We start from the raw sequence: 19,612 nt of genomic DNA on the forward strand, positions 1-19,612 counted from the left end.
ATGACACCTGTAACAAAAATCAAGTTTTTGATGGTCTTTTAATTGTGGTATTTAAGAATATTCATAAAATTTGGCTCCAGTTATGAATTTATGAGCCCCTACGTGCATGAGGACATTGATATTCTTAATCAAGGACACATTTCCCACAACACCATTACATTTTTTGGGTGCCTTTGCTTGCATTGCGTGAAAATGGAGAACAGCTACGCTGCATGTCCTTCAGAGATATGCATAAAGGATGTACATCACTGAGGAAACTCAATATCAGTCGCACTTGTATTCATCTTCTGAAATCGCCGTTAGAAAAGCTTTAAATTGTAGACAAGAATTATAGAATTAACTCCACAGTCAACGTGTTTTCTTTTACAAACTACAGCCAGTTCACACAAAAACCACCAAAAGTATTTGTTGCTACTTATCTAAAGTACAATTAACTGGTGGAATCAAAGTACATGGCAAGAAAGTTTTATTTTCATGAATATTTTCACCTGAATAAACTTCTATACATAATTCACTCCCACAGTAAAGAAAATAGAGAATGAGGGAGAAGAAAGATACAAGTAAAGCACAGCCAATATTCAAACAAATGATTAAATACATAGGTTTGTGTCACATTATGGAATGTGTTAAAACACTGATAATTTACAATTTCACATAGGTAGGGTTATAGAAACAGTGTCAAAGGTTACAAGTAGCTCCCCCTGATGGACACTCTTGTGTATGGCTTACAATTCCTCAAGTAGACGTCACACCAGTATTTTATTTCTACATTTTACCCACATTTCCACCAAAGTGAACAGCGTGTAATTACACAAGTCCTGTTTATGTAGATTTAGTCCCTTAAGTGTAATTTTAAATTCACTTTTAGACTAATTTAACATTGTTTTCCATATTTACTTATATCCACGTTTGAAGATTTTCTTTGTGTAGGAGTGCTTCATTCAGTTTATGCAGAAAATCACTGCAGATGTTCCAAACTACTTGAGCCTTAAAAAAAAAAAAAAGAAAAGAAAAAGAAAAGCGGATTTAAGGAATATTTGGTATGTCACCCCAAATAATGACAGGTGTGACAGACATATACAAAGAGGAAAAAAAACAAAAAACAAAAACTAATGTTATCTACTAATCAGCACTAAAATCATTTGCACTCACAAGATGACTTCTAGAGCATAATGTAGTTTGATTTAATCATACACTCCATTTGATATGAATCAAACAAAACAGCAGATTGGTCTTAGAATGCAGTTTTTCCATATTTTGTTTAATTTTATTATATAATGACAAAGTGATCCCTAAAGTCTGATTCAAATTGGATTGGGAAAACAAATTCAGAAGCATGGGATTATACTTCATTATAATCTATTTGATGTCTTTAAATAAGGCAACATTCAACACAGTGCATTTGTGAAGCACCATCCAATGGAATATTTTAAATTTTAACTCTGGTTTTCTACTGAAAAAACCAGAACACAGCTCATGTGACTGAGTATATATTTCAAGTTTATACAAGTATACATCCTGCTCTTTGAACAGAGTAAAGGCAATACCTTTTTTATTTTAATTAAAGTACAGGGGGGAAAAAACAGCACTGCATTTGAAAATCCAGACTCCATGAGGTATATAACAGACATTTGAAATCTTTAAAATGCCATTTTCTGACAATGGTTTGAAGCATCTTTTTGAAAAGCTCAAAGATATACAAGGATGCAGACTCACATTTGTGCACATCATGCTGAGAATATAGTGACAATGTATTATGTGAAAATAAATTGCACTCCATTCACATTTAAAAGAAAATGACAGAACTCTGCTTTTTAGTAGTGGTTACCGAACTTTTCTTTTCTTTTTTTTTTTACTGGTCATTAGTAAAGGACCATGAGATCAGGGTGATTTTATTCAGAAATATTCCCCCAAAAAGTTATTTACCTTGCACGCTTAGAGTAAAATAATTGAGGGGGGGGGGGGGGGGGGGGGCGCTCACTGGAGTATATTTGCATTATTTTCTCTTTAAAATGTTTTAATCAAATGCAATGGACTTACTGTACGACATGGTTAGGATGCTGTGTGACACTTTAAGAGAAACATTTAAACTGAACGGCAATATGGCATGTTGTGTTTTGCGACTCTTATTCCATGAAGGAGAAACGTTTAAAAAAGGACACACATAAAGGGGTTTAGAAACGCTGCACAAAAATGAAACATCATCTGTGCCCGGTATGGGAGGATGAATGCGACGGATCAATTGGCACATCCTGGCTGTCTGTGTTGTAATGAATGGATGACTGGTACCCTGCCTGCAGCATTATCTGATGATGCCTTGTTTCTATTTCAGAAATGTAATTTTCACTGTGTGCAACCATTAAAAAAAAGAAAATACTCAGCAAGATAAATTGATTCCTCTGTGGGTTTTGATTTTCTCTTCCTGTGTCTGCTAACGTGTGAGAATTTCCAGCACTGCAGGATGATGTCTGATCTCTGTCTCTGTGCACATTCACCAACAGGCCTTCCAACTACAAAATCATCTGCAAGTATTCTGTGCAAACTTTATTACTTTGTCCAAGCCAAATTTATAACAATTATTTAAATTTCAGTAGAGAAGTACAGCTTCCACCAGACAAACAAGCAAAATTATGGTTCAAGTTAAGCCGGTGCTTTTCACTTCTCATGTGAGTCAGACAAAAAGCAAATGAAATACAAGTACGGTATCTCTTTACTGTCGGAATATTTTGACCATAAACACAAATTCACTTACTGGGGGGGAGGGGGATAAAAATTTGGATGTTGACATGCAAATATGAAACAAATACTCACATAAACACTATAATATTAAGCTTTGGATAGTTGGGTTGCTTCTATTACAAAATAAACATTTCCAGCAAGAGCTGTTACAAGTTTTTTCCCTCCTCAATCTTCCAAAAACCAAACAAAGCAAGAGACAACCATCAACCCACAGCCACCCTGGTGAAGGTAATAATATGCTTATGTGTGCTATAATCACATGTGCACACACTAACTGTTACCGCCCTGAGACAATATTCAGCACCCCTGTCTCTCTCTCTCACACACACACACACACACACACACACACACACACACACACACACACACACACACACACACACACACACACACACACACACACACACACACACACACACACACACACACACCAAATACAAACCTCATCTGAAATATTCAACAACACCCATTTCTGTGTCACCAAATAAAATTTAACATGTGAATTTAGTTCAAGCAGTACAACTGATAAGCGTGTGTAGTTTGGGATTATTCATCTAAATGGTCCCAGACAACAGGAAGCCGACACACTGCAACAGCAAAATTAAAATGAAACAAACATTAAAAGTGGCTGTTTGGTCCCTTGGGGGTTCACCCCCCCCCCCCCCACCCACATGGTGCACTTGTTGATTTGAAGCTGGCAGCTTACTGCAGCCTGCACAGGTAAGAGCCAGAGATGCAAAACAAGTAGGTTATAACTGCTGAATTAAATCAAACATTAGGAATGGCAGACGAGTAGGTGATTATCAGCCTTGTGGAAAAACACCCCAATATTGACGCCAGCACACTGACTGATCAAAAGGGGCAAATTATTTTTGATGTTTAAAAGGTCAAATTTCCCAGTGCTTGATCAGGATCTACAGGTTGCTGAAACTCAAGTTAGACTAAGCAGCGTTCAGAGAAAGAAAGAAGATAATGTATGTTTTAAACTGTTCACCAAAACATGCAATAAAAAAAAAAAAAAAAAAAAAGACATCCCCAGCTTTTTTTAAGCTAAAGAAAAAATTCTGAAGGTAAATATGAAAGTCTCAGCATTTATGCTGCTGCTGAAAATAGTGAGTGAAACAAAATGGTTCATAGTTTAAGGTCCAAATGACAAAGTGAGGAGATGCATTTGATAATGATTAAAGCAGCAGACGTTTAAAGAACAGAAATCGGCCCCACTCAGGTTGTAAGGAGGAAGTCACTTACACACTAAAGGCAGAAAGTGAAGGAAGTATTTACTCTCATCTGCATTCTGAAGTTAATGACATTTAGACTGACGGCACACTGAAGACTGAGACACCATCATTACATCTACCACCTGATGGAGAAGCCACATTAAGTTTCCTCTGGTGCTGTGGACCTCTTCAAGTCTCGTATCTGCTTAATCAGATAGTTCTTTTCATCACAGAACTGCTCATCCTCAGACCTGTCAGTTTGAAAATGGCTCAGGAAGTCCACCAGCTTGGTCTGGTTTTTCAGCAGTATGTCCAACACGGGCTGGGTCTTGTTAGGGTTTGCAACAAACACCTGTGGGGAGCAGAAAGATACCATGATTAGACAATTTTAAGAATTTGAGATTGTCAACATGTATGGGACACAAAATCTAACAGCATTCACTTTTTGTAAGACACAACACGGTATTTCCTCAAATTAATAACAGATGGTACATCTGTGTTCATCCACAGGCAGTTTTTAAGATTATAGAAGATCTGTGTAGGCTCTCAGTTGTCCAGGTGGTTTCCTTGCAGTTGAAGTTGAAGGTTTTGGAGGCCGGTGAATATTCTTAATTCATAATTGGGATTTGGTTGTTCAAGTGGAACTGTTAAAAGTGTTTTTCACTGCTCAACCACAACACTCCAGGCTTATCTAGCCTCAAGGACAAATTGCCCAATGTTTTCCTCTAGAGGAATGTCTTCAGGCTCTGGTGAGATTATTCGGCTCCTTCTAATCTCAACCCACAAAGACAGTAAACTGACAGACTTAAGCCCAGATTACACAGACGGTTTTGTCCGCGGGTAGTGCGTAGACCGAAGTTCACGGTAGTTCTGGCTGTTTTCGCGGTGGAAAGGGGCGGAGCATTTTGCTGGCGTTTTGAGCGCCGTACTAGCCGCAAATACGCGGATAAAACGCTGTTAAATCCGCCGAATAAAGCGGAGTTTTGACGCCGTAGCATCCGGCACATGTCATATCATATATCCCAGCATGCCTTAACCCAGCCACTAAACCCTGCTACTGATGTGGGCACCACTACTGAGGTATTACCTAGATTTACAGAATTTGACAGTATCTCACTAGGCATGCTGACGAAACTCGTAATGTCAGCAAAAAGCACAACCTGTTTATTTGATCCTATACCAACAAAACTGTTTAAGGACCCGTGGCTCACTCTTGGGCCAAATGTGCTGGAAATTATTAATCTTTTTTTAACTTCTGGATCTGTTCCGAAATGTTTCAAATCTGCAGTGATTAAACCATTACTTAAGAAACCTTATGTTGACCCTAGTGTATTAAGAAACAAACAAACAACAACAAAAAAAAACTATTGGCCGATATCAAATCTATCATTTTGCTCTAAAATTCTGGAAAAAGTGGTGTCACGGCAGCTCGTAGACTATCTTACTGAGAATAATCTCTTTGAGCCACTGCAGTCTGCTTTTAGAAAATATCATTCCACAGAGACGGCTCTCACTAAAGTGGTGAATGATCTTCTGCTTACAATGGATTCGGACACCACTACGGTTCTGGTGCTGTTAGATCTCAGTGCTGCATTTGATACCGTGGATCATCATATTCTACTTGAGAAGCTGGAAAATCATTTTGGGATTACTGGGAGTGCCCTTGCATGGCTGACGTCATACCTGACCAGTCGTTCTCACTGTTTTGTACAATAACACTACCTCTAACCTTAATGACATGAAATTTGGGGTTCCACAGGGGTCTGTCTTAGGCCCCCTGCTTTTCTCCCTTTATATAGCACCCCTTGGGCACATATTGTCGTGTTTTGGGATTACCTTTCACTGCTAAGCAGATGATATTCAGTTATATATGCAGATAACTGCTGGTAATCTCGTTCACATAAAATCCTTAGAAGATTGCCTTGCAGCAGTGAGAAGTTGGATGTCTAGAAACGTCCTACTTTTAAACTCTGATAAGACTGAAATGATGGTTCTTGGTCCAGTGAGACATCGGCATCAATTTGACCAGTTAACGTTCAGCCTCGGCCCGTGTGTCATACATCACACTGACAAAGTGAGGAACCTTGAGGGAATTTTTGATCCTTCGTTGTCCTTTGGCCTCCACATTAAAAATATTACTAGGACTGCTTTCTTCCACCTGTGAAATATAGTGAAGATTCATCCCATCCTGTCTATGGCTGATGCTGTTTTTCTCTGGGCCCCTCCCCAATCGGACCGGGAGTGACATGTTTAGCCGCATGTTCTCCTTGAATTGCTGGCTGTCTGAGTGGTGTCCAAAAAATGAGGTGGGCTTCATTGATAATTGGCAAAGCTTCTGGGGAAAACCTGCTCTTGTTAGGAGAGACGACATCCATCCCACTTTGGATGCAGCAGCTCTCATTTCTAGAAATCTGGCCAATTTTATTAAATCCTCCAAACCGTGACTATCCAGGGTTGGGACCAGGAAGCAGAGTTGTAGTCTTACACACCTCTCTGCAGCTTCTCTCCCCCTGCCATCCCCTCATTACCCCATCCCCATAGAGACGGTGCCTGCTCCCAGACCACCAATAACCAGCAAAAATCTATTTAAGCATAAAAATTCAAAAAGAAAAAATAATATAGCACCTTCAACTGCACCACAGACTAAAACAGTTAAATGTGGTCTATTAAACATTAGGTCTCTCTCTTCTAAGTCCCTGTTAGTAAATGATATAATAATTGATCAACATATTGATTTATTCTGCCTTACAGAAACCTGGTTACAGCAGGATGAATGTAAGTCCCTTCGGCTGCTCCCTTGTTTGCACTCGGGGTCGCCACAGCAAATCCAAGGTGGATCTGCATGTTGTACTGGCATAGGTTTTACGCTGGATGCCCTTCCTGACGCAACTCCACATTACATGGAGAAATCTGGCAGGGGTGGGATACAGCAGGATGAATATGTTAGTTTAAATGAGTCAACACCCCCGAGTCACACTAACTGCCAGAATGCTCGTAGCACGGGCCGAGGGGGAGGATTAGCAGCAATCTTCCATTCCAGCTTATTAATGAATCAAAAACCCAGACAGAGCTTTAATTCATTTGAAAGCTTGACTCTTAGTCTTGTGCATCCAAATTGGAAGTCCCAAAAACCAGTTTTATTTGTTATTATCTATCATCCACCTGGTCATTACTGTGAGTTTCTCTGTGAATTTTCAGACCTTTTGTCTGACTTAGTGCTTAGCTCAGATAAGATAATTATAGTGGGCGATTTTAACATCCACACAGATGCTGAGAATGACAGCCTCAACACTGCATTTAATCTATTATTAGACTCAACTGGCTTTGCTCAAAATGTAAATGAGTCCACCCACCAAAATTACTCATAACCATCCCAAAGACGTATCGTTATCTTTGGCTACTTTCAGTGATGCCGGTATTTGGTTAGACTCTTTCTCTCCGATTGTTCTGTCTGAGTTATTTTCATTAGTTACTTCCTCCAAACCATCAACATGTCTATTAGACCCCATTCCTACCAGGCTGCTCAAGGAAGCCCTACCATTAATTAATGCTTCAATCTTAAATATGATCAATCTATCTTTATTAGTTGGCTATGTACCACAGGCTTTTAAGGTGGCAGTAATTAAACCATTACTTAAAAAGCCATCACTTGACCCAGCTATCTTAGCTAATTATAGGCCAATCTCCAACCTTCCTTTTCTCTCAAAAATTCTTGAAAGGGTAGTTGTAAAACAGGCAACTGATCATCTGCAGAGGAATGGTCTATTTGAAGAGTTTCAGTCAGGTTTTAGAATTCATCATAGTACAGAAACAGCATTAGTGAAGGTTACAAATGATCTTCTTATGGCCTCAGACAGTGGGCTTATCTCTGTGCTTGTTCTGTTAGACCTCAGTGCTGCTTTTGATACTGTTGACCATAAAATTTTATTACAGAGATTAGAGCATGCCATAGGTATTAAAGGCACTGCGCTGCGGTGGTTTGAATCATATTTATCTAATAGATTACAATTTGTTCATGTAAATGCGGAATCTTCTTCACAGACTAAGGTTAATTATGGAGTTCCACAAGGTTCTGTGCTAGGACCAATTTTATTCACTTTATACATGTTTCCCTTAGGCAGTATTATTAGACGGCATTGCTTAAATTTTCATTGTTACGCAGATGATACCCAGCTTTATCTATCCATGAAGCCAGAGGACACACACCAATTAGCTAAACTGCAGGATTGTCTTACAGACATAAAGACATGGATGACCTCTAATTTCCTGCTTTTAAACTCAGATAAAACTGAAGTTATTGTACTTGGCCCCACAAATCTTAGAAACATGGTGTCTAACCACATCCTTACTCTGGATGGCATTACCCTGACCTCTAGTAATACTGTGAGAAATCTTGGAGTCATTTTTGATCAGGATATGTCATTCAATGCGCATATTAAACAAATATGTAGGACTGCTTTTTTGCATTTGCGCAATATCTCTAAAATTAGAAAGGTCTTGTCTCAGAGTGATGCTGAAAAACTAATTCATGCATTTATTTCCTCTAGGCTGGACTATTGTAATTCATTATCAGGTTGTCCTAAAAGTTCCCTGAAAAGGCTTCAGTTAATTCAAAATGCTGCAGCTAGAGTACTGACAGGGACTAGAAGGAGAGAGCATATCTCACCCATATTGGCCTCTCTTCATTGGTTTCCTGTTAATTCTAGAATAGAATTTAAAATTCTTCTTCTTACTTATAAGGTTTTGAATAATCAGGTCCCATCTTATCTTAGGGACCTCATAGTACCATATCACCCCAATAGAGCGCTTCGCTCTCAGACTGCAGGCTTACTTGTAGTTCCTAGGGTTTGTAAGAGTAGAATGGGAGGCAGAGCCTTCAGCTTTCAGGCTCCTCTCCTGTGGAACCAGCTCCCAATTCAGATCAGGGAGACAGACACCCCTCTCTACTTTTAAGATTAGGCTTAAAACTTTCCTTTTTGCTAAAGCTTATAGTTAGGGCTGGATCAGGTGACCCTGAACCATCCCTTAGTTATGCTGCTATAGACTTAGACTGCTGGGGGGTTCCCATGATGCATTGAGTGTTTCTTTCTCTTTTTGCTCTGTATGCACCACTCTGCATTTAATCATTAGTGATTGATCTCTGCTCCCCTCCACAGCATGTCTTTTTCCTGGTTCTCTCCCTCAGCCCCAACCAGTCACAGCAGAGGACTGCCCCCTCCCTGAGCCTGGTTCTGCTGGAGGTTTCTTCCTGTTAAAAGGGAGTTTTTCCTTCCCACTGTTGCCAAGTGCTTGCTCACAGGGGGTCGTTTTGACTGTTGGGGTTTTCCGTAATTATTGTATGGCCTTGCCTTACAATATAAAGCGCCTTGGGGCAACTGTTTGTTGTGATTTGGCGCTATATAAATAAAATTGATTTGATTCTATTTTCTGGTTTACCGCAGTCTAGCATTAGGGGTCTCCAATTGGTTCAATATGCTGCAGCCAGACTTTTAACACGAAGCAGAAAGTTCGACCACATTACACCCATTTTGGCGTCTCTTCACTGGCTTCCTGTCCCAGTGAGATCAGATTTTAAGGTTCTGCTACTAACCTATAAAATTATTCATGGACTAGCACCTCCCTACATAGCTGACCTAATTAAACCTTACATACCGACCCGGGGCTTTACGTTCTCAGTGTGCAGGACTACTTTGTGTCCCTAAGGTGAATAAGAAGTCTGTGGGTCACAGAGCTTTCTCTTATCGTGCCCCTGTTCTGTGGTGATCTCCCTGCATCAATAAAACAATCAGATTCTGTGGAGACTTTCAAGTCCAGACGTAAGACACACTTATTTTCCCTTTCATATGGCTAGCATACTGGTACAGTTTTGTTTTACGCTTTTTACTCTTAATTCATTTTATTAGTAATTGGAGCGGGCTGTGACCTCAACTTTATCTAAATTCTGGGTCTTTTAGTGAAGTTTAGGACTAGTGGCCAGTGATCACCTTAGTATTTCTTCTGTTTTTCTTGTTGATTAATGCTGGCAAATTATACAGTATTTTTTGTCTTTCTGATGCCTGATTCCATTTCTCTGTTTAAGGTGCAGCTCCATGCAGAGATGGGAGTTGTATTTGTGTTGGTGATCCTCCTGTCTTGTGCACCAACAGCAATTCTTGTATATTCGTCCGTGAATTGTTCTGTTAATTGTTTCTGTAATTTATGTCTGTATCATGGCCCAAGCAGAGGGTCACCCCTTTGAGTCTGGTCTGCTTGAGGTTTCTTCTCAGAGGGAGTTTTTCCTTACCATTGTTGCTCTGGGGGTTGGTAAGGTTAGACCGTACCTGTGTGAAGCGCCTTGAGGCAACTCTGTTGTGATTTGGCGCTATATAAATGAAAATAAATTTATTTGAATTGCCTCGTCTGGGTACTAGCGATGCACGATACCACTTTTTTCCAGACCGAGTACAAGTACATATATTTTGTTACTTGTTGATACCAAGTACAGACACAAATACTTAATGATACCATTACAGTTTTATGATGATTCTGAAAATTTTTTATTCATCAGTTGTTCCTTACTTTTTGACTGTAACTGCTACAATACCATCAGCTTTGTTTTTACTTACAGACATTTCACTTAAATCATGTAACTTCACTTTTTGACTACAACAAATTGTCCTTTAACATTAATTGTGTGTTTCTTAACAAACATGACACTGCCGGACATCTCACTGAAATGTAACCTGTGGACTTCAGCACTACAACATATACAACACCAGGAACAGAACTGAAACTATCCATCGATAACTTTGTTTATGTCTGTGAGGACTAAAAGCCTTTTTTGAAAATGTGAGGGGCAGATTCTTTTTGATGAAAAGCAGCTTCTCTGCTTAATCAGCTGTGAGCCTGTTTCTGTTTTTATCTAAAACACTGAGCTAAACAGCCTTTCACTCTTACCATTCTATTTTTAAACTTTTAATTAAATACGTACCAGTAACAAATACAAACCAGAAATCCCCCCCCCCCCCAAAAGGTGGAACATGTAAATATTGGAGGACTATTGCACACATACTGCATTGCGCACACATGCACAGTGTCACAACACAAGGCAAACGTAGTAATTTTAACATTTTATTTTTTCTTTGTGATTCATGGGATAATTTCCTCGCGTTCATACAGATTCACCCATTGCTTGTGGTAACTGAGCTGTTTAATTAATGAGGAGCACAATGAACCATTTTCTGGTGCAAAGAGCAGCTCGTGGAAGCGAGCAGAGGGTCCAACCACAGCGCACAGAGATTCTGCAACTGGATTATAGCGGGTCGAGCCGCCTGAACACCCACACCAAGGGCTGAAACTCACCAACCTGATGGAGAACCTCTGTCGCTGAAGCCCTGATTGGAGTTCTGATGGAAGAACTGTGGAGCAAAGTGCCGAAGTCACTTAAATTAAATTAAAGTGGTTTGAGATGTTATGTTCCGAACTCGAGGCTTTATGTGGATTATTTTTCTTCGTATGATGATGAATTCCACTGAAGCGAACAGGTAAGACTTTATTTACTGTATGTGTGAATTTACTCTGGGTGATGGACAGCAACTTTCAGCCAGTCAGTGGACAGCATTAACGGACATATTTGACTTATGAGTAAATTACATGAAAGCCTGTAATAACCCATAAATTAGCTGCATCATTGTAGACATTACGGAGCGTGCGCGTGAAAATCCCACATTGAGGGGTTGACATCACGCTGCTATAAAGGGGTATTGGGTCAGAGTATCGGATTCGGAGACATTTTATAATTACGAGTAAATGAATACGGGATCGGGCCGATACCGGTATCGGTATCGGTGCATCCCTACTGGATACCTTAAGCATGAAGAACCTGCCTCGACAAAGCACCAGTAGCAAGTGACGAAATCACAGAGGTAGAGTTTATACAGGGATTAAAGCAAAAAAGAAAAAAAAAATCTGACTGAAATTTATTTTTCCAGGACCAAATCATAATCTGTTTACATCTACCTTTTTGTAGAAACCCTTTTGAGATCCCATCCTTGGATTTAAGGTAAAACAAGGTGGAGACAGCTAAGAAAAGCGCAATTGCTCTCCTGCTGAACAAGATTATATTTCACTCCCTAACCACAAGAGCCACAATTGTTTTCATATTTTTAACTATCCTAACTAACCTGATTTTAAAGCTAAAACCCTCAACAGACCCAGTAATGCCAGAGCTAAGACATTACATTAAATAAAAGATATTGCTTCACATCCCACTTTAGTTATGCAGAAAAGTTAACCTAAACATATTTTTATGTGGCTCATCAGTTAAACTTAGTCCAGAACTATAGTAAAACTTAGGCCCAGAGAAATACTGATTTAAACATTGCAGTTGTTGAAATCATTATTATATTAAGCAGCAGTATGAAAAATGTCAACAACGCCCTCTTTTCAGTCTGGACATGTTCCTGGTTTGCAGTCTCTCTGAGCAGGAACAATCAAGAATTTGTGTATTTATGTGGAAAGTGCGACCTGATAGAGAGGTAAGAAGGTCTGAGGAGCGCATTTTACATTATGTTGTCCACAGAAAAAGGAAGAAAAAAAAATTGTGTGGGGGGGGGGGGGCATTAGTGTTTGTTGTTATGCTTCGCAGGTCTACAGCTGTGTTTTTAGTTTTACCGCAGCAAAGACACTCAGAGCGGAGTTTGAAAGAAAAGTTTAAGAATATGCTTCTAAAACTGCTCGCTGTGTCGGTCGTCACCATGCTGTGAGACATTCAAATACACACCACCTCCCTCCTCCTCCAGAATGTAAACAGGACAGAGGAACAATCAGACACGTGCCACAAGGGAAAAAAAACAAAAAACAAAACAAACACACACACCAAAACAAAAAACAGAGACGTTACTCTAAAAAAGATTTTTCAAAATTTTGAACGTAGTAAATTTTATATCTTGGATCTAGCCTTGAATTTTCCTCATGACGGCGTCAGCGCAAAACCTGCCTTTTGGCAGCCCAACTGATGGACATCAGTCATAGTGATGAATAACGCTAATTCCTGTTTATATTATAGGCTATATCACTTGACTTCTCAAACGCTGAGCTGACGACCAGCTAAGCTACATTAGTGGTCCATAGAGTGTGTTACCAATGTGCTCACCCTCCAGTTGAACAACATCCTATAGTAAGTCAGGGGACCGTCGCCAAACAGACTGATTGCAAAGTTTACATAAGTGTGATGTCGTGTCATGATGAATGATGACTCGTTTTAAAGTGAAAATGGTGTTAATGCTGATGCAGTCATGGTAAAAAAAAAAAAAAAAAAAAAAAAAAAAAAAAAAAAAAAAAAAAAAAAAAAAAAAAAAAAAAAAAAATTAAAGAGCTGGGACTGAATTGTGTTGTCTCCTCTCTGTACGGAGAACTCAGTCGGGTGGTGCTCATGACACTCGTGCACATCTGGAAGCTGACAGAAATCCATATCTCCTGAAAATAACGTATTCCCAACTTTTCCAATGTACATCCCCAATTCCAATGAAGTTGCAACGTTGTATGAAATGTAAATAAAAACAATAGAATGATTTTTAAATCCTCTTCAACCTATATTCAATTGAATACACCACAAAGACAAGCTATTTAATGTTCAAACTGATAAACTTTGTTGTTTTTGTGCAAAAATTTCTCATTTTGAAAGGGATGTTTGCAACATGTTTCAAAAAAGTGGGGGCAGGGCAACAAAAGACTGGGAAAGTTGAGGAATACTCAAAGAACACCTAATTGGAAACAGGTGATTCTCGTGATTGGGTATAAAAGGAGCATCCCCAAAAGACTCAGCCATTCACAAGCAACGACTGAGCAAGGACAGTTTAACAACGTTTCTCAATGTTCAATTGCTAGGAATTTAGGGATTCCATCATCTACAGTCCATAATATAATCAGAAGATTCAGAGAATCTGGAGAACTTTCTACACATAAGCGGCAAGGCCAAAAACCAACACTGAATGCCCGTGACCTTCGATCCCTCAGGCGGCACTGCATAAAAAAAAACCAACATCATTGTGTAAAGGATCTTACTGTGTGGGCTCAGGAACACGTCAGAAAACCATTGTCAGTTAACACAGTTTGTTGCTACATCTACAAGTGCAAGTTAAAACTCCACCATGCAAAGTGAACGCCAAACAACAACATCCAGAAATGCTGCCACCTTCTCTGGGCCTGAGCTCATTTGAAATGGACAGACGCAGAGTGGAAAAGTGTGCTGTGGTCTGATAAGCCCACATTTCAAACTGCTTTTGGAAATCATGAACGTCATGTCCTCCGGAGAAAAGACCATCCAGATTGTTACCAGCACAAAGTTCAAAAGCCAGCATCTGTGATGGTATGGGGGTGTGTTAGTGCCCATGGCATGGGCAACTTACATATCTGTGATGGAACCATCAATGCTGAAAGGTACATCCAGGTTTTGGAGCAACACATGCTGCCATCCAAGCAACGTCTTTTTCAGGGACGTCCCTGCTTATTTCAGCAAGACAATGCCAAGCCACATTCTGCACGTGGTACAACAGCGTGGCTTTGTAGTAAAAGAGTGCGGGTACTAGACTGGCCTGCCTGCAGTCCAGACCTGTCGCCCATTGAAAATGTGTGGTGCATTATGAAGTGAAAAATGCGACAACTGAGACCCCGGACTGTTGAACAACTGAAGTCGTACATCAAGCAAGAATGGGAAAGAATTCCAGCTACAAAGATTCAACAATTAGTGTCCTCAGTTCCCAAACGCTTATTGAGTGTTGTTAGAAGGAAAGGTGATGTAACACAGTGGTAAACATACCACTGTCCCAGCTTTTTTGAAACGTGTTGCAGGCATCCATTTCAAAATGAACAAATATTTGCACAAAAACAATAAAGTTTATCAGTTTGAACATTAAATATCTTGTCTTTGTGGTGTATTCAATTGAATATAGGTTGAAGAGGATTTGAAAATCGTACTGTTTTTATTTACGTTTTACACAACGTCCCAACTTCATTGGAATTGGGGTTGTAAGAAATACAGCTGCACGGTCAGGCAGTCTGTAAAAACAGCATTGTGGAGGAATTTCGGATACACGTACACACACACATCTGGGATAAAACAGAGTCACAGAGAGTTCCACAGACACATTCCACACGGGAGTTATAACCACATTAAAACAGCATCCTGCTCCGGTACAGACAGCAGCCTTTGCGCACACCAGGAGTGAAAATCGGACAAACTCTCTGGCTATTATGGTGTTTCTGCGCTTGCTCAGACTGATGTCACCAGCTGAGAAATGCCACGTAAAACATCTTCTGGAAATGCACCTGCTGACTCACTGTGCTAGTGGTTTAATTAGCAATAAAGTAGGTTAGCGGCCACTGATCATGACCATATGTGCATATGTGCATGGATAGACTTACAATCACAAAAACTTTGATGTTGTGTTGTTCAATGGCACGTTAAATAACACGCAAAATATCCTTTAAAGGGGGCAGCACGGTGGCTTAGTGGTTAGCACTGTTGCCTCACAGCGGAAGGGTCATGGGTTCAATTCCCATGGCCTTTCTGTGTGGAGTTTGCATGTTCTCCCGTGTTTGCATGGGTTTCCTCCGGGTGCTCCGGTTTCCTCCCATATCCAAAGACATGCGGGTTAGGTGGATTGGAATCTTTAAAATTGTCCTTAGGTGTGCGTGTCTGTGTGTCTGTTTGTTTGTCTATTTGTGGCCCTGCGACAGACTGGCGTCCTGTCCTGGGTGTACCCCGCCTCACGCCCTATGACTGCTGGGATAGGCTCCAGCCCCCCGTGACCCTTAATTGGACTAAGCGGTAGAAGATGGATGGATGGATGGATGGATATCCTTTAAAGGATGCATTTGCCCAACAATGCAAATATAAACAAAACATCACGAAATTATGCACATTTTATACTCATTTTATAATAAAATAGATGCAGCCATTCAATGCAGTTGAAAAACCAGCGTTTGAAAGGATGGACATCTATAACATTCTATCATTGGCATAAAACTGAATTAAAAATAATGTTGACAATAATATTGTCATTTTTTTAGGCAATATATCGTCCAGTAAAATGTGTTATTGTGACAGGCCTTGTGTGAACACACACTAAATGTAGAGTTTCACCAACACATCTGACCAATTAGATATTTGCCTGAATGAGCAGTTGAAGAGTGTGTGTATGTAGTATGTGACACATGCCACACCTTAAAGACATGGAAGGCTTCAAACTGGATGTTCCGGCTGTTGTCTCTTAACAGGTTCATCATCAGCTTCAAGTTCCCTGCTTGACTGATGTACTTTGTCATGACGGTGAAATTGTGTCTGTCCAAGAGGAGTTCCCCAAGGAGCTGAAAAATAATTAGAACATATTTAACAAGCAATCACAGCAGTTCTAGTTAAGATATGCAATGAAAATAAGTTTCACAGTGATTGATAGTGTTTCCAGTAGCACCTTCAAAGACTGCCGCTTGGTGACGTAGTTGTCTGAATGCAGGAGTGTCTCATATTCTGTAAAGACCTGATAAATATTTAAGGAAAAAAATGCTTTAACTACAGCATAATCACATTTTTATGATTAAAATCTACAATGAAACACTCACCCTGTCATAATTGTTTTCCAGGAAATCTGCACACATAATCTTGTGTCTTGTGAGAAGATCCTATTAGAAGAACAAAAACAAATTCTGACAGATTACTGATGGACAAAGTTGAAGTCAAAATACTCCAAAGATTAACAAGAAAACACAGTGAGCTTGAAGATGAAGATGTAAAAATTATCAGAGAAAAATCCAAAGACACTCACAATTAGAGTCTATATTTATTTGGGCATACTGAAGTGAAAACAGCAACGGCTTTTGACCACCTGTGGTCTTTGTCAGGGCGGAGAGACTCACTGGTATCTTTTTCACAGTCACCATTTTACAGACATACATACAGGAATATTATCAAAGGGATTTTTTTTGGACTGTGGGAACAAAAACTATAACTCTGGCATGAACAGTTTCAAAATAAATATCGTTGGATTCTATTGTTGTGTTGTGACCCCCCCCACGCAATCCCCCTATAGTTGTGTTCCAACTATAGGGGGAATCACACTCCTCAGCCTCCCGGTAAGGTCTATTCCAGAGTACTAGAGAGGAGAATTCGACCGATGGTCGAACCTCGGATTCAGGAGGAGCAGTGTGGTTTTCGTCCTGGTCGCAGCACACTGGACCAGCTCTACACGCTCCATCGGGTGCTCGAGGGTTCATGGGAGTTCGCCCAACCAGTCCACGTGTTTTGTGGATCTGGAGAAAGCGTTCGACCGTGTCCCTCGGGGCACCCTGTGGGGAGTGCTCCGGGAGTACGGGGTCCTTTGCTAAGGGCTATCTGGTCCCTGTACGACCGCAGCAGGAGCTTGGTTCGCATTGCCGGTAGTAAGTCAAACCTGTTTCCAGTGCACGTTGGCCTCCGCCAGGGCTGCCCTTTGTCACCGGTTCTGTTCATTATTTTTATGGACAGAATTTCTAGGCGCAGCCAGGGTGTAGAGGGGGTCTGGTTTGGGAACCACAGAATCTCGTCTCTGCTGTTTGCGGACGATGTGGTTCTGTTGGCTTTGTCAGATTAGGACCCTCAGCGTGCAATGGGGCGGTTTGCAGCCGAGTGTGAGGCATCCGGGATGAAAATCAGCACCTCCAAATCCGAGGCCATGGTTCTCGACCGGAAAAAGGTGCTTTACCCGCTTCAGGTCGGTGGAGTGTCCTTGCCTCAAGTGGAGGAGTTTAAGTATCTCGGGGTCTTATTCACGAGTGAGGGACGGCTAGAGCGTGAGATCGATAGACGGATCGGTACAAAGGGGGGCAAAGCTCTCGATTTACCGATCGATCTACGTTCTGATCCTCACCTATGGTCATGAGATTTGGCTCATGACTGAAAGAACGAGATCGCGGGTACAAGCGGCCGAGATGAGTTTCCTCCGCAGGGTGGCTAGGTGCTCCCTTAGAGATAGGGTGAGGAGCCGAGCCGCTGCTCCTCCACGTCGAAAGGAGTCAGTCAAGGTGGCTCGGGCATCTTTTCCGGATGCCCCCTGGACAGCTCAGATGTGGATCAGACTTGGCCTATTCATTGAGAGTGATAGTTTGCACCTCACTGTCACCAATGAGAGTGATTGACGCACTTTTGATTGAGATATAATGTAAAATATACATTAAATGGTTTTAAATGTTAAATTTAAATGGCTATAAAATCTGTAATCTGGATCAGATCCAGATCAAACTTTGTCAGTCGATAAAGGATACTTCCTACATAACACACTTAAATATGAAAGAAATTACTTCAATGTTAAAGGATAGGGATTTTTCCAATATTTTTCCTGAGTTTGACTTACGACCTTGAAAACTGAATCAGTTCTTGCCTATGAGGACATGAGTCGTTGGTAAAAATGTCATAACGATATATGAAGAATTATGGGTTACAGGCTGTTCGCAAACAGACAAGCAAACAGGTAAAAACATTACCTTTGCCCAACTACACTGGCGGGGGTAATAAAAAAAAAACAAACAAACAAACAGAAATTACATAAGTATTCACAGCCTTTGCCAAGAAGGTCAAAATTGAGCTCAATGTTTTTTTTTTTTGTGGTGTTAGGTGTTAAGTTCAACTTTTTTGGTTTTTGAATTCTTTTTCAGATAATTCTGCTAAAGCAGATGCAAAAGAATCTGAAGCGAGAGGTGTTCCGGGCACGTCCCATCGGGAGGAGGCCCCAGGGAAGACCCAGGACATGCTGGAGGGACTAGGTCTCTTGGCTGGCTTGGGAATGCCTCAGGGTTCCCCCGGAGGAGCTGGGGGAGGTGTGTGTGGATCGGGAGGTCTGTGCGGCTTTGCTTGAGCTGCTGCCCCCGTGACCCGACTCCAGATAAAGTGGAAGAAAATGGATGGATGGATAATTCTGCTGTGCACAATTTGTTATTGCTTTTTGGCACTTGATTTCAGACTGATAACTGGAAGAGAAACAGGCATAAAATTGGAACCTCCATGCAATTCTGGTGGTGTAGGTAAATCCTTATCAGAAAAATGAGTGACTGAAGCACTTTTGTTTAAGATATAACAGAAAATGTACACCAACTGGTCTTTGCAATATATAAGTGATTTGGGCACGTTTGATTAAGATAATGTAAAATACACATTAAATGGGGGTTTTCAATGTAAAATTTAAATGGTCACAAAATCTATAATTTAATGTTATCAGTCGCTAAAGGACACCATCCAACATAATGCTCTCAAATGTAATATTTTTAGACAGATGTAATATTTTTTAGACAGAATTATGAATTTTTGAAAAATCCTTCAATGTTAAGGATTTTTCCAATTTTTTTGTTTTAACCTTCAAAACTGAATCAGTTCTTGCCTATCACAAAAAGAATCTTGAGTAAAAATTTCATAATACATGAAAATTGCTTACAAACAGACAAACGTCAAACAAACAGGGGCGAAAATGAACTCCACCCAACGTTATCGGCAGAGGTAACATTGGTTGTAGAGATGTGGGAAAGGCAGTATAGACTTAACTGTATGAAAACAGGACCATTCGTCACACTCATGTGTGGCCAGAGTCCACTGGACTTAAATAATGTGTGTGAGGTGGAGATGAGAAGGTGCAGTGAGGAAAATGTATAAA

General features: G+C 40.4%; 1 protein-coding gene across 3 annotated transcripts in view; it reads right to left on the minus strand.

Annotated features, from left to right (window-relative positions):
- Nucleotides 1-449: 449 nt before the first annotated feature.
- Nucleotides 450-19,612, minus strand: part of cab39l1 (calcium binding protein 39, like 1) — a 115,857-nt gene continuing 96,694 nt past the window's right edge. For all 3 annotated transcript variants that reach the window (XM_034181333.1, XM_034181335.1, XM_034181334.1), the window contains exons 6-9: nucleotides 16,557-16,616; nucleotides 16,409-16,474; nucleotides 16,161-16,304; nucleotides 450-4,308 (exon numbers count right to left, since the gene is read on the minus strand). In XM_034181333.1, the coding sequence (XP_034037224.1) occupies nucleotides 4,117-4,308; nucleotides 16,161-16,304; nucleotides 16,409-16,474; nucleotides 16,557-16,616 (462 nt within the window). In that variant the 3' untranslated portion in view covers nucleotides 450-4,116. The remainder of the gene's footprint in view (nucleotides 4,309-16,160; nucleotides 16,305-16,408; nucleotides 16,475-16,556; nucleotides 16,617-19,612) is intronic.

The sequence above is a fragment of the Thalassophryne amazonica genome, chromosome 11, assembly GCF_902500255.1.
Source record: "Thalassophryne amazonica chromosome 11, fThaAma1.1, whole genome shotgun sequence".
In the NCBI taxonomy this organism is placed as follows: Eukaryota; Metazoa; Chordata; class Actinopteri; order Batrachoidiformes; family Batrachoididae; genus Thalassophryne; species Thalassophryne amazonica.